This window comes from Ursus americanus, chromosome 11 (assembly GCF_024610735.1).
Source record: "Ursus americanus isolate L20-20 chromosome 11, mUrsAme1.1.p, whole genome shotgun sequence".
NCBI lineage: Eukaryota > Metazoa > Chordata > Mammalia > Carnivora > Ursidae > Ursus > Ursus americanus.
Window position 1 is genome coordinate 60,163,538 of NC_142137.1, and position 25,121 is coordinate 60,188,658.

At 38.4% G+C, this 25,121-nt stretch overlaps 1 protein-coding gene across 4 annotated transcripts in view; it reads right to left on the minus strand.

Moving 5' to 3' along the window:
- The window catches only part of LATS1 (large tumor suppressor kinase 1), a 49,161-nt gene that overhangs the window by 20,024 nt on the left and 4,016 nt on the right, over positions 1-25,121 (minus strand). For 3 of the 4 annotated variants that reach the window (XR_006780942.2, XM_045805327.2, XM_045805329.2), the window contains 3 exons: positions 24,234-24,327; positions 8,340-8,828; positions 2,750-2,897 (listed from right to left, as the gene is read on the minus strand). Coding sequence is in view for 3 of the 4 variants with exons in the window: in XM_045805327.2 (XP_045661283.2) it covers positions 2,750-2,897; positions 8,340-8,681 (490 nt within the window). In the remaining variant the exon portion in view is untranslated. The remainder of the gene's footprint in view (positions 1-2,749; positions 2,898-8,339; positions 8,829-24,233; positions 24,328-25,121) is intronic. The other variant, XM_045805328.2, reaches the window with a different exon arrangement.

The following is a 25,121-nucleotide window of genomic DNA, read 5'->3' on the forward strand; positions in this document are numbered from 1 at the left end:
TTAAATCACGCTTTCAGCAATATTCTGTCCTCCCTTTATCTATCTTATTTTGTACTTGTTTAGAACTCTAGTCACAGATGATAGCAGCTACCTACTTTTTTTCATGCCTGCTAGAAAAGGTGATGTAAAGTGTAGTTGGATTCCACCATAAATTCAATGACCGGCATCATTAAATGGCTTTAGCACTGCCAAGAAATCCTACTGTTTCTTCTGGTCTCCACTACAACTCTCTCTAATCCTGGGTCTCCTCAAATTGCCTGTCCCATTACTCTCAGCAGAAGACCTGATTTTACACTTCAGAGAAAACCTTCAGTTTTTTTTTTTTTTCCTTTCAGCCTCAGAAAGGAACTCCCTTTATCTGCCCCACATAACCTAGGCCTGTTTGTTCCTACTAGAGCAAAATGGTTGATTCCTCTTCCTCTATAAGGCTAATAATCTCTCATCCTATGCTTTGGATTCTTTCTTTTCCTGGCTTCTTAGGAACCTTACTTGATCCTTTTCTCTAGAATATTTAATTTCTTTCTCTTAACTGAAGTTTCGCAATTAACTTTTAAACATGCCTTAAGTCTTTACTATTAAAACAAACGCACAAGGCTCTCCCTCCATTCTCATATAGAGCACTACCTCAAAATGTTGTTACTAGTCCACTGTAAGTATGGAAGTGGAGAACAAAAACTTAGAAATTTTTATAGAAATCTAACAGTGACATTTTATGTCTGTTAAATGTAATAATAAAATATGTGGACTTATATATGTCATTTTAAATTTATTTATTTATATTTTTAAAGATTTTATTTATTTATTTGACAGAGAGAGAGACAGCCAGCGAGAGAAGGAACACAAGCAGGGGGAGTGGGAGAGGAAGAAGCAGGCTCCCAGCAGAGGAGGGAGCCCTATGCAGGGCTCGATCCCAGGATTCTGGGTTCACGTCCTAAGCCGAAGGCAGACGCTTAACGACTGAGCCACCCAGGGGCCCCAATGTCATTTTAAATTTAAATTTTGGAATAATTCATCGTTATTGTATTTTATAAAATTAGGGGCCACCCTAAAGGACCTTATTTAACCTTAACTGCCTTCTTAAAGACCCTGTCTACAAATACAGTCAAATTCTGAGGTACTAGAATTAGGACTTCCTGAATTTGGTGGAGGGAGGACTCAATTCAGCCCATAATACATGGGGTAACTTGTTTCTGTTCAGTCATGGGAACATAATTCAGATTGGAGTGGGCTAAGGAATAAATGGATGTGAGATCAAGAATTCATGTATAAACAACACTTTGAGAAGTTTTTCTGTGAGGGTTGAGTGAGGACATTAGCAAGAGTATGCTTCTTATCTGCTGAAGATCTTTTACTTTTTAAATTTTCAATTCATTACAGATTAATAATTTTATAAAATACCCTTTTCTTTCAAGACACTGTTGGTTTTTTTCCTTCCTCTTCAGTTAATTCTTCTGTCCTTGCAGGCTTATCCTCTCCTGACAGCTACTGATTAATAGGCTTGGTTCTAGAACATCTTGTCATTATTGTCTACATTATCTCCCTTAGTGACCTATTTCATATACAGGGCTAATTGTGTGTGTGTGTATGTATGTGTATATATATATCCAGCTCCCTAGATGACATCTTCACTTGGATAACTCAATGAACCTAACTCAACTTGATGTCAAAAACCAGCCTTATGATCTTTTTCCACCAACCCCTGTTCTCTCTTAGCATTTGCTTTTAAATGTGGGTTATCACCATACTGCATCTATGTTTTTGCACCAGAAGCCTAAGAGTCATTCCTGCCCATTATCACCCCTCATATGTAATCTATCACCATGTCCTTGTCAACTTTACCCCTCTCATCTCTCTTAATTCATTCACTTTTCTCTCCTACCTTCTTCCAGTCTTAATAACCTTTGTTTCCTGGGAACTACCGTATCTCTTATCCAGTCTATCCCAATACCCAACCCCCAATCCATTCTTATCCACTGCAGCCATCTTTTTGAAACACAAATCTAATCATATCATTACCCTGCTTGAAGTTTCCCTAACTTCCTGCTGCTCTTAGGATAAGATCAACAGACAGTCCTGCATAGTCAGGCCCTATGTATTTCTCCAGTCCTATTGCATACTCTTGTTTTCAGTGCCCTGGCCACTTTCAGTTCTTCCAGTGTAGCACCAAAACCTGCCAAACAGGCCATACATAGGGACACCCTTCCTCACCAAACCCTTCCCATTAACCTTAGTCTTTCTTCAGCTATCAACTCTACTATTAGTTTCACAGGGAGGTTTTTTCTGATGTCCTTGATTAGGTCAAAACCCACTCAGGTTTTCCGCAGGAAAAAAGACTAAGAAACAAAACACACCAAAATCTTGTAGGTATTAATAGTGGTGTCTTCTTTTTCCTTTTTCCTTTCTAAATATTCTGTGGTGAACATCTTTCACTCTTATAATAAAACAAAATTATAAAAAGAAAAAAAAATAGTTTGAATATGATATCTGTGGTAAAAAAGAAATATTTCAGCTTCAGTATAACCAAACAAGTACTTTTCAACCTTGAAGGCTGCTTATCAGAATTACTTATGAAACTTTAAGGGCTCCATCCTCAAACTCGCTTTGGTGTAACACTATCATGCTATTACCCGGACTTGAGACTTTCCCTTACTGCGATACTTTTAACACTTTCTAAGACTAAAGAGCTGACATAGATAAATATTTTAAGACAATACTATAAGAAATGAGAAAAAAATGTTTGATTCATCACCTGGTTTCAAGCTGGCATTGATAGGTCTGGCAGCTGTTGCGGCCATCTGTTCCCGGCGAGGATCTTGGTAACTCATTTTACTAATGAATTCAATTGCTGCCTCTATACTTCTGTTATTAGTTTTCTGAAGAGCTTGTATAACCATATCCTGGTATGAAGTTTAAAAAAAAGAAACAAAGTTTCAATCTTATAATTGAAAAAAATTTTTTAAAAATCTTATAATTAATTAAGAGAGAAAGAACACTATCTAATGAGCTCTATGAGCTTCACTAGAGAAATTCATAATTATGAAGAACAGGGCCCCAAACCATAATATTAATGGCTTGTAAAACTACAAATAATCCTGTTTGTAAAACTACAAATAATCTCAAAGTAAAAAAAGAAAACAAATGCTCCAATTCTTCAAATGTTTCTTTAATATTTTCACCTTTATGTAACATATCACTGTCTTCTTATAGGATTAACTTCTGGGGACAGTCGTAACAACGTAACTGATTATTTCTCATTCTTGATTTCATCCTTATACAAACAAAGACTATCAGATTGTTAAAAAGTTATCAGTCAAAATAATGGAAACCACTCTTTTCTATCATTAAAACATTTTGGTAAGCACCTTTGTCACTGTTTACTAGTAAAAGCTACATAATTCTGATTTCCATCCTCTTAGAGCTTACATTTTCAGAGACCATTATTTACAAGGACATAAATCTAGGACAAACGGTGTAAGAAAAACACAGACTGTATATGATTATGTGATGAAGACTTTAGGAGGCTACATGGTATGATGAAAAAGCAGAGTCTGGAATCAACAGAAGTGAGTTTGAGTTCCATTACTATGCTTCGCTTTTTACGCTTAGGAGCAAAAATGCACTCCAGTGACTGTAGATTTATTTACACGCTCCCCTTCAGAACTGTGTGAACTTTGGCAAATTATTTAACAGTTTAGAGCTCAAATTCTTCATCTGCAATACACTCACAGAACTGATGTGAGGCCTAAATAAGAAAACATGTAAAAACACATAAGCACAGTGCCTGGAGATTAGATGTGGGTCGTCCTCCTGCTCTGCTCCTTGCCCTTTAAATGTAAACATAAATCATACATTAACATTCAGAATACATATGGATAAGCTTTTTTCAAGAAAGCAGCAGCTATTTACTTGCCTTAGAGGAGCTAGTATTTCAAGCAATATTTCAAAATGGGAATGGAATAGTAAGACTAGTGGGTGAACAGGCTACTGACAGACGATCCTTCTAATGAAATGACTAGGGTGAGACTAACCAAAAAAAAAAGGTTGTGACAGGGGCACCTAGGTGGCTCAGTTGGTTAAGCATCTGCCTCCGGCTAAGATCATGATCCCAGGGTCCTGGGATTGCGCCCCACGTTGGCAGATTCCTTGCTCAGCGAGGAGTCTTTTTCCCTCTACTACTTCCTCTGTCCCTCCCCTCTGCTCTTGCTCTCTCTCGTGCTCTCAAATAAATAAATAAAACCTTAAAAAAAGGGGGGGGGTATGGCAAAGACTCCCTTTCCTAGAAAAAGTTATTGATTTTGTTGGAAGAATTCTTCCTTATAGCTACAGTGACCATATGACAATTCTGACAATGAAACAAAAGCAAGGGTTTCTGGAAAAATGTTGCTGTTCCTGATTTAGGTACGAGTACTTCCTGTATCCTGTTTCCTAGATGACAGATCTGACATCTGTGCTATAGCATGATGCCATCAAGAAGGAACATTCAAGAAATTCATAAGAGTCCTAGGTTCTGACATCTTTAAGAGAGTGGACCAATGCTAGCTATATAAACTGAGTCACTATTTTGTTTAAAGCATTATTATTTGGATTTTTGTTAAAAGCAACCAAACTCAATCCTTAACTGATACAAAAGTACAGTGGGACCACATTTTATGCCAATAAGATTTCTGCAAGTTTGCAGTGAGATACAAAGGAATTAATGTCTCACTTTGTGTACAAATTTAAAATAATTCAAATCACTCCAAATTAAAATTCAATAGGGAGTACTTAACTTTAAAACTGGTTAAGCGAAATGAACTGTATTTATGCTACTACCACACGGCAGTGTCATCTCACTTGGTAAGAAAACTCGCATCCACCATCCTTTATCAATATGGGAACCATATTTTTGTTAAATGCACTAGAATTTCAGCTGGTGATTATTATGCTGGCTTTTATTTTTGAATAATTATTGCTGTATGTTAAAATGTTTTTCGCATCTGTTAACAAAATCAACCGAGTTCTGTAAGTGGGGGTGTTGGTGCCAGTGTGAAAAGGAGCACTCTTAAATCAGTACTTTGGAAGAGAAGTCTTATGTGATAAGAAAACATCATGTCCACATTACTATGGTTTTTTCCATGCTTAGCAGCAAAAATACACTCCAGTGATTGTAGATTTGTGTGCCCCAAGAACACATCAATTCTGTTTAAGATTTATTCCTACAAAGAAACTAATCTTGAAATACCTGAGGTTTTAATTTTACAGACCACTAGAAACATTCTCAAAAAACTGCAACAGCCTTGAACCCAACATAGCTAAAGGAACAGACGGGGTTTATGAAACGATAAAATAACGAAGTGAAAACTGGATAAAAAAAATTTTTTTTCCAAGTTTTTTAGGGGTGCCTGGGTGGCTCAGTCGTTAAACGTCGGCCTTCGGCTCAGGTCATGATCCCAGGGTCCTAGGATCGAGCCCTGCATTAGGCTCCCTGCTCCGCTGGAAGCCTGCTTCTTCCTCTCCCACTCCCCCTGCTTGTGTTCCCTCTCTCGCTGGCTGTCTCTCTCTCTGTCAAATAAATAAATAAAATCTTAAAAAAGAAACATTTTAAAGTACCAAGTTAGGATTTTAAACAAATTCTGCAATATAATGAGAAGCTATCAGAATGAGCGATTCAAGGAGGCAGCAGAATAAACTGCCATATTCTTTTTATCACCGTGGGAACAAATAATACCCTAACTTCATTATTTGGACAAACGAGAATGGATACATGTCTAAATGCTTTTAGTAAAGCAACCTTGCTTAAGGGGTTATTAGTGTCAAGCTGACAACTGTGAAATGTGTGATTGTAATAAAGCTAACATATCTTTGTAATGCAAAGCAATTATTGTTATTATTGCCAACAGATAAAGAATAGGGCACTGACCTAAGTGAAGTAAGTCAGAGAAAGACTAATATACCATATGATTTCACTTCCAAGTGGAATCTAAGAAACAAAACAAATGAACATACAAACAAAAAACCAGACTCTTAAATACAGAGCACAAAGTGTTGGTCGCTAGTGGGGCGGTGGGTTGGGGGATGAGCGAAATAGATAAAGAGTATTAAGACATACGAAGTCCCATTTATAAAATAAGTAAGTCATGAAGATGGAAGTACAGCACACAGAATATACTCAATAATATTGTAATAACATTGTATGGTGACAGATGGTGACTACACATACGGTGGTGAGCACTGCGTAATGTATAGAACTGTCTACAGAACTGTGGAATCAACATGTTATATACCTGAAACTAATATAACATTGTATGCCGATTATGCTTAAAAATAAAAAAAGGAATAGAGCATTGACTCCTGCTTTAGATTTCTTAAAACTACCTACATTAGAAAGAATTTTTAAGTTCCTTAAAGGAATAGACTATGTTTGGTATGACTTTCTATACTGATCGAAGGGTTCACACGTAGTAAGAGCTCCAGAAACAGGTATCCACTGAGGTGACTTGCCTGACATAACATATGACCACTTAAGGGCCTTTCTAGCCATGTGATTTTTTAAAACTCTCTTTCCCTAGCAATATATAACAGGGAAAGAATAAGGGCAATGATTCATTCCTTTTTTTTTTTTTTAAGATTTCATTTATTTATTTGAGAGAGAGCAAGAGAGAGAGCATGAGTGGAGGGGAGGGGCAGAAGGAGAAGCAGACTCCCCACTGAGCAGGTAGCTCTATGGGGGGGGCATGCAATTTGGGGCCTGCAGGCCCTGATGTGGGGGGGCAGGGCTCAATCCCTGGACCCTGGGATCAAGACCTGAGCTGAAGGCAGATGCTTAACAGACTAAGCCACTCGGGCGCCATGATTCATTCCTTCCTTTCTTCTTTGCCTTCTGGCTAAGACATTAGGAAGAAAGTACTCTGGAGAAACTCCATGTTAAGCCATTTCCTTAATCCTCCAACTACTAACCAGGAAAACATCACAGGTTCTTTCCTCTTTTCTCTCTATACATTTTCAGGTGCAAATCTAATTATTTTTAGAACACTTAGCATAAAAATGATAGGAAATAATATTAATCAAATGAATGAACAGGGTATGCCAGAAAGACTCATCTTTTTTCTCTATAGTTTGGTTGAAACTTTCTTTTTCAAATCCTTTACTACAGTGCATACTTAAGTTCTCAATTTTAACCACAGAGATCTCTGAAAATGTGGTCACCAAAATATTAACAATAATGGAAGAATTTTAAAGGTAATTATCTTTACGTAGTAGAACTAAAGGTAATTTTCACTGTATTCTTTACACTTTTTAATTTTTAACAGGAAATAGGTATTTTTATAAGCACAAAAAAAGTTACTATAATTTCGAAAGGAAAACTTAATTTAACACTTGCTCGTTCACATTTAGGTAAATTTCCACAGCAATTTGTATCCAAAGTGATTTCTGCCACCTAAAATACTCACAGAAAGTAAGTTATTATGGAATATAAATTTTATAATCTAAACATTATAGATCTAAACATATACAATTAAAAATATATATGTGCTATGAAAAACTTTCAATGTGAATTCTAAAGGTAAATATTAAAGATCTGTCATAATTAACATGAGCTGAAATTTCATTAAAATAAAACTTCAAAATTCTAGCAGATTGAACAACATGTAAATTTTTAGTTTTCGTGAATTTGAGATTTGGGCCTGAGAATGATGTGAACATATAGCTACTTAATGAAATCCCGGTTTAAAAAAAAAAAAAAAAAAAGATGGGGCGCCTGGGTGGCTCAGTCGTTAAGCATCTGCCTTCGGCTCAGGGCATGATCCTGGCGTTCTGGGATCGAGCCCCCACGTCAGGCTCCTCTGCTGGGAGCCTGCTTCTTCCTCTCCCACTCCCCCTGCTTGTGTTTCCTCTCTCGCTGGCTGTCTCTCTCTCTGTGAAATAAATAAAATCTTTAAAAAAAATAAGAAAAAGAAATCCTGATCCTACTTCTATCTCTGTAGTATGAACTTAAACTTCATAAGCTGTCATTTCCACACAGCCTCTTGGCTCCCCAGAGCTCCTATTGCAGTCAGAGACCTCCGTTCCTACCTACTCCGTCCTCCCCCGCAGCTTTCTTCAAATGCATTTCCATCTGACTTCATGACTTAACCTTTAATATCCCAGGAACCACAGAGAAAACTAAAGAAATAATTAATTATTTTGTTTTAATAATTAACGGAATTGTAAACAACATTCTTTGCTGATTAGAATACACAAATTTGTACACGCAGTTAAATTCTCTCAAAGGAAACACTTCGGCAGGAGATCACCAAAATAGTCTTATGTAGTAGTGTAAGGTAAGAAAAATCCTTTCTTTTGTCTTTCAAAATTCCTACCTCATCAAATCCAGCAGCTTGCAAGTCTTGAAGCATTTGTGGATTAACTTCTGAAGTACTCCGACTTGTTTCATTTGCAAATGGTTGTAGAGAATTTCGAATTTCCAGCAAGGCTTTATGATGCGTCCCAAATTTGGGTGGATTTCTGACTTGTCGAGGATCTTCAGTTGACATTTTATTCATGTTATGCTCAGCCTTAGCAGCATCCGATGGTTTGGATAAATTCCTAAGGGATTCCCGAATTTCTTGCAACATTTGCCGGCTACTGCCAGTGTAGTTACTGGCAGGAAAGGTCTTAGGCCTCATTTGTCTATATCCTTCTGGCTTTTCACTCCTCTTCATGAAAACATCTATATTTATAACCCACACAAAGGACTTCTTTACGAGCTACTTGACAGATCCAGAACTTTCTCTCGGGCCAAACTGAAAAAGATCCTTTGCAGAAGTCCCCAGGAATGCCGAAATTCTTTACAATCTAAATAATTAACCCTATAAAAGAAAAAGAACAAGAAAAAGCTATAAAGGGATTAACTGATAGAGCAGTACCATGCGTTTGGGAGAAAACAAACACTGATTTAGTAGTCAGAGTAGAGACCTGGGTTATAGTTCTGGCTCCACTAAGGATTACTGTACAGACAGGAAAAGTTAGTTAACCTTTCTGTGCCTATTTCTCAATCTATAAAATTACATCAAGTACTGGTTATGATGATAAAATATAATTTTAAGAATGCTTAGTAAATTGGGGTGCCTCGCTGGCTCAAAGACCATGCAACTCTTGATCTCAGGGTTGTGAGTTTGAGCCCCATGTTGGTTGTAGGGATTATGTAAATAAATTAAAAACTTAAAGAAAAAAAACGAGTGCTTAGTAAGCATATAAAGTATATACAGATACAAGGGATTACTAAGTGAATGATACAATGGACAGCCTCTCATCAACTTCACCTTGCAGCTCCAATTCTAGATTTTAAAATTAGACTTTGGGGCGCCTGGGTGGCACAGCTGTGTTAAGCGTTTGATTCTTGGTTTCGGGCTCAGGTCATGACCTCAGGGTTGTGAGATCGACCCTGTGTTGGGAGTCCATGTGCAGCACAGGGCCTGCTTGAGATTCTCTCTCTCTCTCCCTCAGCCCCTCCCACTCATTCTCTCTCTAAATAAATAAATTAAGTCTTAAAATAAAATAAAATTAGACTTCCAGTATAAGATTTCTTTAGAGAAAGGGTATTGTTGCTTTAAAAAGGTTTTTAAAACCACTAGTCCAGAAGATACCTTCATGCTTCAGAAACAGATGCTTGAGCTTATTTTGCCAACTGTGGACTGGGACTCTAGAGACAGGAAGTTTATTAATGACAGGATGGGGAAAGGATGTCCGTGGACAACTTGTCTTATTCCTCATTTAATGCATGAATGTCTTCTAAAACACACCAGAATTTGCAATGACATGGATAGAACTAGATGGTATTATCCTAAGTGAAATAAGTCCATCAGAGAAAGACAATATGATCTCACTGATACGTGGAATTTAAGAAACAAAACAGAGGATCATAGGGGAAGACAGGAAAAAATAAAACAAGATGAAACCAGAGAGGGAGACAAACCATAAGAGACTCTTAATCATAGGAAACCAACTGAGGCTTGCTGGAGGGGGGTGAAGGGATGGGATAACTGGGTGATGGACATTAAGGAGGGCATGTGATATAATGAGCACTGGGTATTATATAAGACTGATGAATCACAGACCTGTACCTCTGAAACCAATAATACATTATATGTTAATTAATTGAATTTAAATAAAAAAAATAAACTGGGAAAATTTTTTAAAAAATAAAACACACTAGAAGAACAGTCACCTGAAGTCTATTTAAATATCCTCATTGATAGGGAAATCACTAATGCAAGAAAGCCATTCTATTTGTGACCTGTAGAAAGTGTTCAAGATGTTTCCTTTCTGTGGAGCATCATGAAATCCCACTCAGTACATGTTGAGAGCCTATTATGGGCTGGTACTAAACAACTTTGCCTACATCCTTATTTAACCATCCTAGTAGCCCTGTGAAGAAGGTTTACTATCTCTGCTTGTACATGAGGAAACTGAGGTTCAGAGAGTTTGGGTAAAGCAGTTTGTAAGTGGTATCACTAGGATGTGAAACACTGCTAATTATCATCTACTAGGAGCCTGTTTCTATTCTTATATTTCTTTAAGTAATCTCGAACTTACAACCCCAAGATCAAGAGTCACATGCTCAGGGCGCCTGGGTGGCTCTTGATTTCAGCTCAGGTCATGATCACAGTGTCGTGAGATTGAGCCCCGTGTTCAGCTCTTTGCTGGGCATGGAGCCTACTTGGGATTTTCTCCCTTTCCTTCCATCCCTCTCCCTGCACGATATACTCTCTCTCTTCCTCTCTTAAAAAAAAAAAAAAAAAAAAAAAGAGTCACATTCTCTACCAACTGAGTCAGCCAGGTGCCCCATTTCTGTTCTTATAAATGTAGTCACCGTTCATGTTACATAAAAAGGTCTACAGGCAAATATAAATACATCCTTCTAGTCATTTAGGTCTCAGCCTTATGTTACCTCCTCAGTAACTCTCAATGACTGGTCACCTAATTATCCTGTTTTATTTTCTCAGTAGTACTTATTACTATCTAAAATTATTTTACTTGTTTAGTTGTTAATTGTCTATCTTCCCTCACTGACATAAAAGCTCTAAGAGAAGACCTTATTTGTCTCCTAACCACTGTCTTTCAATGCTATCAGAACCTGACAGATAGTAAGTGCTCAATAAATGTGTATGTTGACAAATGAAATACACATGTATCTCCTAAACACCCCGAGTTCCTTTAAAGATTTATTTATTTAAGAGAGAGAGAGCGCGCGAGTAGGAGTTGGGGAGGGGCAGAGGGAGAGAGATAGGAAGAGAATCTGAAGCAGACTCCCCCACTGAGCATGGAGCCCTATGGGGGGGGGGGTGCGCTTGATCTCACCACCCTGAGATCATGACCCTAGCAGAAAACAAGAGTCAGATGCTTAACTGACTGAGCCACCCAGGTACCCCTAAATGTTTCTTAATTCTAGCCATGCGCTTCTGGATAATACTCTAGTTTGTCAAAATCCTAGAAGTGCCAGAAAGTAACGGAAAAACAAAAAAATTATTCAAGTACCTGTTCTGTTAATTTTAGCAATGTGAACTTGGGTATTTATTTCTCTCAAAAACTGTCTCCTGAGGCATAAAATGTTTGGAATAACAAGGTTTACCTTAAAGCTTGAATAAGGATTATGAGGAACGATGCAATACAACTAAAGGAACACAAGTATTCGAGATGAAGGATGCTCCCTGCAACACCATTTATAACGGCAAAACATGAGATCAGTCTAGATGCTCATCAGTGATTGAGAGCAACTGACAGTACGTCTATATGTGATGAAGCAGATGTTAAAAAGAATGATGCAATTCTATCTGTACTAACAAGAACAGATACCCATAACATACATACATACATATATATAACGCGTATATATATATATATATATTTTTTTTTTACATATTTTATTTATTTATTTGACAGAGAGAAAGAGAAAGAACACAAGCACAGGGAGCAGCAGAGGGAGAGGGAGAATCTGGTTCTGCGCTGAGCAGGGAGTTCGATGCGGGGCTCAATCCTAGGGCTCCAGGATCATAACATGAGCTGAAGGCAGATGATGCTTAACTGACTGAGCCACCCAGGTGCCCCCTTATAACACATTCTTAAGCAAAAAGGGCAAGTTTCAAAACACCACAGATAAAATAAAGCCATTTCTATTTTAAAATTAGATTACTATTACGGTTGTATAGCTCTAGAAATATACTACCCTGAACAACCACTGAATTGAATACTTTAAATGAGTAAATTTTATGGCATATAAATTACATCTTAGAGCTGTTAAAAATAAACACTTTTGGGGGGGCTCCTGGGTGGCTCAGTTAGTTAAGCATACGACTCTTGATTTTGGCTAAGGTCACTATATCAGGGTCATAAGACTGAGTCCCATGTCAGGCTCCGTGCTGGGAATGGAACCTGCTTAAGATTCTCTCTCTCCCTTTGCTCCCCTCCACCAGTCTCCCTTCTCACAAAAACAAAACAAAACAAACGCAAACAACCAAAAAAAGAAAATGCTTTTTTATTTTTAAAAATTAAACTTACGGATGTTAATTATACATACACATAAACAACTATTTGCAGCAGGCCTGAAAAAGGATGAAGTCCTGAAACAGACCATCAGAGGTACAATTTCCTGATGACTTCGCCTCAATAATTAGTAACTCTGTGGTACAGTTCTTATTTATGATCGATTGTGTTGCTGAAGATGATACATATTCTGTCTACAACATAACCCAATCTACTGATAATTACTTCATAAATGAAATTAAGATGGACACATCTTATGCTTTTATGAAGAAAGATGGTCCCTAATGACAAGCAGTTTTTCCTGAAGGCTTCCCCAAATGTTAATGGCTTACTAATAAAATTTTTCTAGGTTTCATGCTTAGCTCGCCAGTCTAAAATTTACAGAATTCCCCTTCTTGCCCTTCCTGAAAGTGAAGATATTTTCCATTTCCTGTTCTGCAACCTATCATTTCTCTGTGATCAAGGATTAACAATAGTGGTTATGCAACGTCATGTTTCAGTTCTCTCAATATCTGAGTTATATTTCATTCATAGCATCTAAGCATTCCATTAATACGTCACTTATTTGGGGTTTCAACTCGAAGTTTAATATCATTTTACTATTATTAGTTTACCATTTCCAAAGTCATTCTCCTTGACAGAGAAGGGAAAAAACAAAACAAAATAAGCATAATTTGCTTTTCTGTCAATATACATTTGCTTCCATTCCCTTTTTTTTTTTTAAGATTGTATTTATTTATTTGACAGACAGCCAGCGAGAGAGGGAACACAAGCAGGGGTAGTGGGAGAGGAAGAAGCAGGCTCGCAGCGGAGGAGCCTGATGTGGGGGCTCGATCCCAGAACGCTGGGATCACGCCCTGAGCCGAAGGCAGACGCTTAACGACTACGCTACCCAGGCACCCCCATTTGGTTCCATTCCTAACACAGAGCCTGGTAAACAGTAAGCAGTGCAAAAATATCTGCTGAACTAATAAATTCAAGTGATTTATCCCTTTTTTTACCCTTAAAAAACTATAATCTTAGTTTTTTTCTAATTATATGAAGATTCATCCTTATTGAAAAATTTAAATATTATATAATATAAAGTAGAAGTCCCTCATAATTCACCTCCCTCAACAGTAAGAATCACTATAGTAGGCTGAATAATGGCATCCTAAAAGATATCTACTTTCTAATACCTAGAATCTGTAAATGTTATCTTATTTGGAAAAAGGGACTTTGCTGATGTCATTAAGGATTTTGAGATTGAGAGATTATCATGGATTATTCAGTAAGCAGTACACACAATTACAAGTGTTTTCTGAGAAGGGGGAGATCGGATACACACAGAAGAGGAAGAGGAAACGTGTCTGAGGGGACAGAGACTGGAGTGATGTGGTCAGAAGCCAAGGAATGCCAGCAGCCAAAATGGAAAGGAACGGATTTTTCTCCTAGAGCCTCTTGGACGGAGAGTGGCCTTGTCAACACCTTGATTTTGGGCCAGTGATACTGATTTTGGATTTCTGGCCTCCAGAGGTGTGAGAATAAATGTATGCTTTTTAAGTCCTCATTAGTAGTGATTTGCCATGTAAGCCACAGGAAACAAATACAATCACTATTAACACTGCATATTCTAGACATTTTTCCAAAGAAGATATACAAATGGCCAACAGATACATGAAAAGATACTCAACATCACTAATCAGGAAAATGCAAACCAAAACCACAATGAGCTATCACCTTATACCTATCAGAATGGCTAGAATCAAAAAACAAGAAATAGCAAGTGCTGATGAGGATGTGGGAAAAAAGGAACCCTTGTAAACTGCTGGTGGAAATGTAAATTGGTGCAACCATGGTGGAAAACAGTATGGATGTTTCTCAGAAAATAAAAAATAGAAATACCATACAATCCAATAGTTGCATTACTGAGTATTTACTCAAAGAAAATGAGAACACTAATTTAAAAAGATATAAGCATCCCTATGTTTACTGCAGCATTATTCATCATAGCCAAGATATGGAAGCAACCTAGGTGTCCAATGACAGACGAAAGGATAAGGATGATGTGGGTGTGGGTGTGGGTGTGGGTGTGTGGGTGTGTGTGTGTATTTATGTATGTTGGCTGTTATTGGCCATTTGGCAAAGTATTATATATATATATAAATAATGTAATATTACTCAGCCATAAAAAAGAATGAAATTGGGGCACCAGGGTGGCTCAGTGGGGTAAGTGTCTGCCTTTGTTTCAGATCATGATTCCAAGGTCCTGGGATCAAGCCCCGTGTTGGGCTCCCTGCTCAGCGGGGAGCCTGCTTCTTCCTCTCCTCCCTGCTCATGCTCTCTCTCTCTCTCTCTCAAATAAATAAAATCTTAAAAAAAAAAAAAAAAAGAATGAAACCTTGCCATTTGTGACAACATGGATGGACCTGGAGGGTATTATGCTAAGTGAAATAAGTCAGACAAAGACAAGTAACACATGATTTCACTTATATGTGGAATCTAAAAGTCAAGTGACAAAACAAATCCATAAACACAGAGAAGACACTGATGGTTCTCAGAGGGGTGGGGATTGGGAATGGGCAAAATGGGTGGAGAGTGGGAGGTAGAGGCCTCCAGTTATGAGATGTGTAAGCCATTGAGATGAAATGTACAGCATAGAGAATATAGTCAGTGGTATTGTAATGATATTGTATGGTGACAGACGGTAGCTACATTGTGTAAGCGAAGCATAACACAGTTGTCTGAGTAGTATACCTGAAACTAATGTAACACTGTGTATCAACCCTACTTCAATTAAAATAATTTTTTAAATACTGCACATTCTAACATAACATTACTATCAATCAAAATGGGATCACAAAGGGGCACCTGGGTGGCTCAGTTAGTTAAGCATCTGCCTTTGGCTCAGCTAATGATCCCAGGACTGCATTTGGCTCCCTGCTCAGTGGGGAGTCTGCTTATCCCTCTCCTTCTGCCCCTCCCTCCTGCTTGTGTACTCTCTCTCAAATTAATAAATAAAATCTTAAAAAAAAAAAAAAAACAAACCCAAACTAAAATGGGATCACAAAATAGGACATCATTTTACATAATACATGAATTTATAAGAAGAGAATGCTGTACTGCCCAACTTATCTGACAGAAGAATTTTTTTCCCTCCCAGCATTTCATGAGATTCATTTCTACGGAATACATTATAGAAAATGCTGGGCCGGGGTGCCTGAGTGGCTCAGTTAGTTACGTGCCTGCCTTCGGCTCAGGTCATGATCCTGGAGTTCTGTGATAAAGCCCTGCAGCAGGCTCTCTGCTCAGCACGGAGTCTCCTTCTCCCTCTCCCTCTGCTCCTCCCCTGCTCATTCTCTCTCACTTGCTCACTCTCTCAAATAAATAAAATCAAATGCTAGGTCAATCATTCTAATCCTATATTCTGTAACTCTGTACTTGAATAATGTAATTTCTAACATTGTTAACATCTGAGTATACAATGGTCCAGAAATGACTGAGTTCTGGTATATGTGAAATAATGTGTTTTAAGTTAAAATAAATGAAAAATTAGTTTATGCTTATCTCTTTCGTCTACATGTTGAAATACTTATGAATAAAATATGTCTGGAATTTTATTTATTTATATATAATTTGGCTTTGCAGTGAAGTGGACGGAGACATAGATGAGACAAAAGTAGCTGATGACTGTTGTAGCTGGGTGATGGGCACATGAAAGTTCATCACACTATCCCCCTTACTTTTGTATGTGCTTGAAATTTTCCAAAACAGAAAGTTAACAACTAAAAAGAAAAGGATATGACTATAAGTGCTCTGGATCTTGAAATGGTTCTGCTGCAAATTATTCTTATTCAAATACAAAACACACAAAGAACACACAGGATTTCTTTAATTTAAAGGAACCATTAATTCTACACAACAACATCATTTCAAAATTAGCTTTTCAGAGGAAATAACAAAGATATTACATTTATTTTTTATTTTTTTTTAAAGATTTTATTTATTTATTTTAGAGAGGGAGAAAGAGCACAAGCAGGAGGGACAGAGGGAGAGAGAATCTCAAGCAGACTCCATGCTGAGCACAGAGCCCAACATGGGGCTCGATCTCATGACCTTGAGATCATGACCTGAGCTGAAACCAAGAGTCGGACACTCATCCGACTGTGCCAACTAGGGGCCCTGAAACTTTACGTTTAAATGTTTGTTTCAAAAGATAATCCATACCATCTGATTTCAATAATGATGGAATGGAGGAAATGTGGCATATCTTTACCTAACTGCTCTTGATAAATCCTTGTGCCAGAGATTAATTCACATACTGCCCTCTACTTCCTAAATGAGTTCTGGCCAAAGCTCTGTGAACTGATGTAATGTGTCAATTCTAGGTTGAGGCAGTTAAAAAGCCAATGCTTCTCCATCTCTTCCCGCTTCAATGACAATGTTGGTTACATTCTGAAATGGTAGCTTCACAATATGGAGGGAATATGGGTTCCTAAGCCACTGGATGGCTTACTACTGAATCCCACTGGACTTTGTGCAAAAAAGATAGGAATCTCTGCTGTGTTATAGACCGATACTTGGCGATGTTACCACCAAACAGCCTAATATTATTGTGAAAATAAAGACCACCCAAGGGATGCCTGGCAGGCTCAGTCAGTTGAATATTTGACTCTTGATCTCATCTCAGGTCTTGATCTCAGGGTCATGAATTTGAGCCATGGAGCATGGAATTTGCAATGGAGCCTACTTAAAAAAAATTTTTTTTAAATAAATAATATATAAATACCACCGAAAATGAGCACAGTCTATTTATTAAGAGCTTGCCGTAGCAAGGGAGTCAGCCAGCCACTATCTCTTTCGCAGAGATTCAAAGGCAGGCAGGGGAATGCAAACGCTTCAGACTGAATAAAAGGGAAGACATCAGGTATGCTCTGCCACAAGGAAGCTGGAGGCCAACTAACTAGAAGCAGGGCATCCTATGTGATTGGTTGGGGGTGGGGGGATCTGTCTTTCCCTAGTTAGTCCTGAGTTAGAAGTTGAGAGTTACTGACAAGACCTGGCTGTTTGGGCCTAGTGCTACTGAGGCTGTGGGTCACAGATCTATTTTCATATATGATCTGGCCATTGTCTATCTGCATATTTAGTCTCTCATTCTCCTTATACAGAAATTGGTACCTAGAAGTGACGTGCTACTATAACAAATACCCTAACATAGTATAGACTTAGCAGTTAGGCAAACGGCTTCAAGGAAAGTGATACTGGAGGCTGGAAAAATGAAGAACCATGTTTTACAGTGGCTAAATATTTCATAAAGCTGTTGCCTGTTATGACTTAGAAGGTGACAAAGGGTCTATTGAATTTGTAGTTCTATAAAAAAGAGTCTGAAAAAGAGAATCTTAGAACTGTATGTTGGCTGCTATTGGCCATTTGGCAAAGTATTATAAATAAATAATAAGGTCAGGAAAGAAGCAGCTGATTTGCAAACAGAAATAGGAAGGGACAGACAGAATTCAGAAATTTAAAGTCTTGCAGGGTTGGACTGCAGCTTGCTTCTGGACCCCAAACAGGAAGAGATGGAATTAAAAGGCTGAGCACAGATGCCCACTGGCATCTCTCAGCGGACTAAAGTACTTCAGTGGTACAACCCACACTAAGGGGAGAGCCGCCTCTCAAATAACCAACTGAGTAGAGAAATGGGAGCTCTCAAATCTTTGGAAGAGGTTACTAACACATGTGAACTTATGGTTACTGACACATGGAATTGACTCGAACTAAACAAATCAGGGGCTTACTAACTTTGAGGAAATTGTTAAAAAAAAATTTTTTTTTTAAAAACTACTCAAGCCTTTGACCATTCACAATTTAAACCCCTGGGGCTCCCAACTTCCAGGAACCATAATCTAGATGAGAAAGATTTGCACCTTCCAAAGAGGGACTATTCCCCCCCTCCCAAGCTCACATTTCTATATATGGCCAAGGATGATAATGGAAAAAGAACCCTAAGGAGGTTCTTGGAAGGAACAATGGCCAAGGATCACAGAGAACAATGAATGAGGGAGTTCTTTCCATATAATTGGATTAAGGCCCAATTAAAGAAAATCCCCTACCTCCAAGGCTGGTTGCTTTCAAGACCTGCCTATGGAGATTTCAAAATTATTACAGATCAGCAACTGCTATTTCCTATTCTTCTCCTTTTCTAACAGCAATGTTTATTAAAGCCCTGCCATTCTTGTTATACCACAGTGTACTGTGGTGAGTGAGAGAGAGAGAGGGAGATGGAGAGGAGAACAAATAGTGAGAGCAAAGATAACTGAACAAGTCTCTGGACCAAGAGGAACCATATTTGGACCTGAAGGGGAGATTACTGGACATATGGGCCAAGGCTCTGCGAATCTAGCTATTGCTGCTTAGGGCCTAATATACCATCAGAAGAATAATGTAATACTATGAACATCTTTTGACAGTAAGTACAGTGTTTTCTTGATTCTAAGATACAGGCTTTTCCATATTCTAGTATTTCTGAAATTGAGTATATACAAAAGTCACTATTTATTTACTTATTTTTAAAATTTTTTTTCTTTTTTTTTATTTTTATTTTATTTTATTTTATTTTTTAAAGATTTTATTTATTCATTTGACAGAGACAGAGACAGCCAGCGAGAGAGGGAACACCAAGCAGGGGGAGTGGGAGAGGAAGAAGCAGGCTCATAGCGGAAGAGCCTGATGTGGGGCTCGATCCCATAACGCTGGAATCACGCCCTGAGCCGAAGGCAGACGCTTAACCGCTGTGCCACCCAGGCGCCCCGCTTTCTTTTTTTTTAAAGTAGGCTCCATGCTGAGCATGAAGCCCAAAGCCCGGCTTGAACTCACAACCCTGAGATCAAGACTTGAGCTGAGACCAAGAGTCAGATGCTTAACAGACTGAGCCACCTGGGGAGCCCCTGAAGATTTTTATTTTACTTTTAAATATTATTTTTTTTTCAAAGATTTTCTTTAAAATAGAGAGAGAGAGAGAGAGAGCACCCGAGTGAGCAGGGGGAGGGGCAGACGGAGAGAGAATCTGAGGCAGACTCTGCACTTAATGCAGAGCCAACACAGGGCTCACTGATCTCATGACTATGAGATCATGGCCTGAGCCAAAACCAAGAGTTGGTCACTTAACCATTGAGCCACCCAATTCGACCATAAATAAAGGGTGAAATTTCCTTGTCACTTCAACTGTGTGTGTGTTTTTAAGTAGGCTCCACGCCCAGCATGGAGCCAAATGTCGGGCTTCAACTCATGACCCTGAGATGGAGACCTGAGCTGAGATCAAGATCTAACGCTTAACCGACTGAGCCACCCATGTGCCCCCAACTGTGTTATTTTCATTGGCAGCACCACATATGGTTGAATCTAGACCCTTGATTAATGGTCAAAATGTCTTCAAAAAGATTCTGCTATGATGCAGCATTATGTACTCAGGAACTGTCACCCAATAGGCAATACAATTAAAGGGATAAAGAATTGCCAAGTTTAGGTGAGATCACAGAATTTTCAAAGGTCGGAGAGATTCATGAAGTACATGCACTCAGACATGAAACAACTGCCAAAGTCGTTTGAATTATCATCATTTTCCAGAGTAACTCACTTAGCTAAGAAAAAAATCGTTTAAGCAAAAAGAAAAAACCCCAGTATTCTTCAATATGCCTCAAAATTATATATTCAATCATAAAAACAATAAAAGTAGCATGTCACCATGTTATGTGTTAACTATCCCAAAGCCCAAAGAAATTCAGCCTTACTCACATTCAGAATTTTTTCTGAATGTGAGGTTGAGACTCAAACTTCACTGCCACCAAAAAAAAAAAAAAAGGTATATAATTGACTGGATAAATGTATGCTACTGAAGGTTAATAAAAAACTATGTTTAGGGGCGCCTGACTGGCTCAGTCAGGGGAGCACATGACTCTCAATCTTGGAATATAAGTTCGGATTCCATGATGGGTACAGAGAATACTTAATTTAAAAAAAATTTAAAGATATATTATTGAAAAAATTAACTATAGGGGCACCTGGGTGGCTCAGCCAGTTAACTGTCTGCCTTCATCTCAGGTCCTGATCCCAGCTTCCTGGGATCAAGCCCCTTGTCAGGCTCCACGCTCAGGGGGCAGGGGAGGGGGGGGACACTTCTTCCTCTCCTTCTGCCCCTTCCCCTACTTGTGTTCTCTCCTGTTCTCTCTCAAATACATAAATAAAATCTTAAAAAAAAAAAAAAAGAAAAAACTGACTAAAAAAAACTATGTTTCTTTTTCTTTCCCTAAAAAACTGTTACTACACAGATGGTTTTAGACTTACTGTTCAGAATTTCTTGAAAATGAGAAAATATGACAATTCAACCTTATCTTTTTAAATAACTAAATATTGAATTACATCATGTATATGTACCATAATTTATCTATCCCCTACTCATGCGCATTTAGGTTGTTTCCAATTTTTGCTATTATAATGTTTCAAACATTGGCAACTTCAATTGTATTGGTAATATTCTAGTTCTGAGGATAATGCATGGTGAGGTCATGAATGCTCTTTTTATTATGATCATAGCTTACACATATATAACATATTCCTTGTAAATACCAAAATCAGTTCATTAAAAAATGTGATAATAAAAATTGTGCATTTCCCTTAAGATAAAACCCCAGGCACTGGGTGGCTTAGTTGGTTAAGTATATGACTCTGGATCTCAGCTTAGGTCTCAATCTCAGGGTTGTGAGTTCAAGCCCCGTGTTGGGCTCAACGCTGGGTATGGAGCCTACTTAAAAAAATAAATAAAATTAAATTAAAATAAATAAATTCCCAGAAGTGGAATTACCGCATCAAAGAGAATGCATACAGGCATATCTAGGTTTATTTGGCTTCTCTTTATTGCATTTCAGATACTGCATTTTTTTTAAAAACAAACTGAGGGTCTGTGGCAACCCTGCCTTGATCAAGTCTATCGACGCCATTTTTCCAACAGCATTTGCTCACTTTGTGTCTCTGTGCCATATGTAATTCTTGAAGTATTTCAAACTTTTTGTTATTAATGTATTTGTTATGGTGATCTGTGATCAGTGACCTCTGATGTTATTACTGTAATTGATTTGGTACACCATGAACTGCACCCATACAAGATAGCAAACTTGATAAATGTTGTTCTGACTGCTCCACCGACCAGCTGTTCCCCATCTCCTCAGGCATCCCTATTCCCTGAGACACACCAATACTGAAATTAGACCAATTAATAACCCTATAATGGCCTCTAAGTGTTCAAGTGAAAGGAAGAGTTGCAGGTCTCTTGCTTTAAATCAAAAGCTAAAAATGATTAAGGTTAGTGAGGAAGGCATATCAAAAGCCGATAGGCCAAAAGCTAGGCCTCTAGTGACAGACAGTTCGCTAAGCTGTGAATGCAAAGGAAAAGTTCTTTTTTATTTTTTTAAGATTTATGTATTTATTTTAGAAAGAGTGAGAGTGCGAACAGGGTAAGGGCAGAGGGAGAAAATTTTTCAAGCCAACTCCCCACTAATGAGGTGCGTGAGGTGGAGCTGGATCCCGACTCCCATGAGATCATGATCTGAGCCAAAACCAAGAGTCAGACATCCAACTGACTGAGCCACCCAGATGTCCCAGGAAAAGTTCTTTGTTGTTGTTGTTGTTGTTGTTAAGATTTTTTATTTATTCATTTGAGGCAGAGAGATACAGAGAGAGCATGAGCAGGGGGAGAGGCAGAGGCAGAGGAACAGACTCCCCACTGAGCAGGGAGCCCTACGCAGGACTCATCCCAGGACCCTGGGATTATGACCTGAGCCAAAGGCAGACGCTTAACCATCTGAGCCACCCAGCTGCTCCCCGAGGAAAAGTTCTTAAAGGAAATTAAAAATGCTACTCCAGGGGTGCCTGGCTGGCTCAGCTGGTAGAGAATGTGACTCTTGATCTCAGGATTGTGAGTTTGAGCCCTACGTTGGGTGTAGAGAGTACTTGAAAATAGAAATCTTTAAAATAAGAAAACAATAAGTAAAACAAAAGTGCTACTCCAACGAATGCATGAATGATAAGAAAGCGAAATGCCCTTATTGCTGATATGGAGAAAGTTTTGCTGGATTTTGTGTAACAGATCAAACCAGCCACAACATTACCTTAAGCCAAAGCCTAATCCAGAGCAAGGCCCTCCCTAACTCTCAACAATTATGTGAAGACAGAGGTAAAGACTGCAGAAGAAAAGTCTGAAGCTAGCAGAGGTAGGTTCTTGAGATTTAAAGAAAAAAGCCATCCCCATAACATAAAAGTGCAAGGTGAAGCAGCCAAGTACTGCTTTAGAAGGTGCATCAAGTGATCTAGAAAACCTAGCTCAGATAATTAATAAAAGTGGTTCCACTAAACAACAGATTTCCATTGTAGGTGAAACAGCCTTCTATTAGAAGAAAATGCCATCTAGGCCTTTCATAGCTAGAGAGAAGTCAATGCCTGGCTTCAAAGCTTCAAAGGACAAGCTGACTCTCTTGCTGGAGGCTAATATAGCCGGTGACTTGAAGGTGAAGCCAGTGTTCATTACCATTCCAAAAATCCTAGGGCCCTTAACAGTTACACTTAATCTACTCTGCTTGGCTTTATAAATGTAACAACAATGACTGGATGACAGAACATCTGTTTACAATATGGCTTACTGAATATTTTAAGCCCACTGTTGAGACCTACTGCTCAGAAAAAAAAAGATTCCTTTCAAAATATTACTGTTCACTGACAATGTACCTGGCCACCCAAGAGCTCTGCTGGAGATATACAATGAGATTAATGTTGTTTTCATGTCTGCTAACACAGCATCTATTCTGCAGTCCATGGATCAAGGAGTCATTTCAACTTTCAAGTCTCATTATTTAAGAAATACATTTTGTAAGGCTATAGCTGCCATACACAGTGATTCCTCTGATACATCCGGGCAAAGTAAACTGAAAACCTTCTGGAAATGATTCACCATTCTAGATGCCATTAAGAATATTCATAATTCATGGGAAGAGGTCAAAACAGCAACATTAAGAGGAGTGTGGAAGAAGCTGATTCCCAACCCTCATGGATGATCTTGAGGGGTTCAAGACTTCAGTGGAGGAAATAAATAACTACAGATGTGGTGCAACCTCATGATAAAACTCTAATGGATGAGGGGTCGCTTCTTATGGATGAGCAAAGAAAGTAGTTTCTCAAGATGGACTCTACTGCTGGTGAAAATGCTGTGAAGATTGCTGAAATGACAACAAAGGACTTAGAATATCACATAAACTTAACTGAGTTTCTTAACTTAGTTGAGAAAGCAGTGGCAAACTTTGAGTGGATTAGCTTCAATACTGAAAAAAGTTCTGTGGTTAAAATGTTATCAAACAGCTTCATGTGCTGCAGAGAAATTGTTAATGAAAGGAAGAGTAGACTGATAGAGCAAACTTCACTGTTGTCTTATTTTAAGAAACTGCCACAGCCACCCTAACCCTTAGCAACCACCACCCTGATCAGTCGGTAGCCATCAACAATGGAGGCAAGACGTTCCACCAGCAAAAAGATTATGACTTGCTAAAAGCTCAGATGAAGGTTAGCATTTTTTAGCAGTAACGTTATTTTTTTAATTAAGGTATATATATTATCTTCTTAGACATAATGCTATTGCACTATCAGTAGACTATAGTATAGTGTAAACATGACTTTTAAGTGCACTGGGAAACCAAAAAATTCATTTTACTCACTTTATTACAATATCTGTTTTATTGCAGTGGTCTGGAACTAAACCGGCAATATCTCCAAGGTATGCCCGTATTTAAAATCCTGACATTTGAATGGCTAAAATAAAGAACACAAGAAACAACAAATGTTGGTGAGGATGTGGAGAAAAAGGAATCCTCTTGCACTGTTGGTGGAAACGCAAACTGGCACAGCCATTGTGGAAAAAAGGATGGAAATTCCTCAAAAAGTTAAAAATAGAAGTACCCTTAGATCCAGTAATTGCATTAGTGGGTATTTACTCCCAAAAAACAAAAACACTAATTCAAAGAGATCAATGCACCCCTATGTTTATAGCAGCATAATTTATAATAGCCAAATTGGAAGCAGCCCAAGCATCCATCAAGAGATGAATGGATAAAGAAAATGTAGTGGGCACATACACACTGGAATATTATTCAGCCACAAAAAAGAATGAAATCTTGTCATTTGCAAAGACATGGATGGTGAAACAGACCTTTAATTATACAGCACTAATGGTTACCAGAAGGGGTTTGGGGGGGGACTGGTAAAATAGGTGACAGGGATTAAGGAGTGCACTTGATGATGAGCACTGGATGATGTATGGAATTACTGAATCACTATATTATACACCTGAAATATACACTGTATGTTAACTACACTGGAGTTTAAAATATACAATTTTTGGGGGCGCCTGGGTGGCTCAGTCGTTAAGCGTCTGCCTTCGGCTCAGGGCGTGATCCCACCGTTCTGGGATCGAGCCCCATATCAGGCTCCTCCACTGGGAGCCTGCTTCTTCCTCTCCCACTCCCCCTGCTTGTGTTCCCTCTCTCGCTGGCTGTCTCTCTGTGTCAAGTAAATAAATAAAATCTTTAAAATAAATAAATAAATAA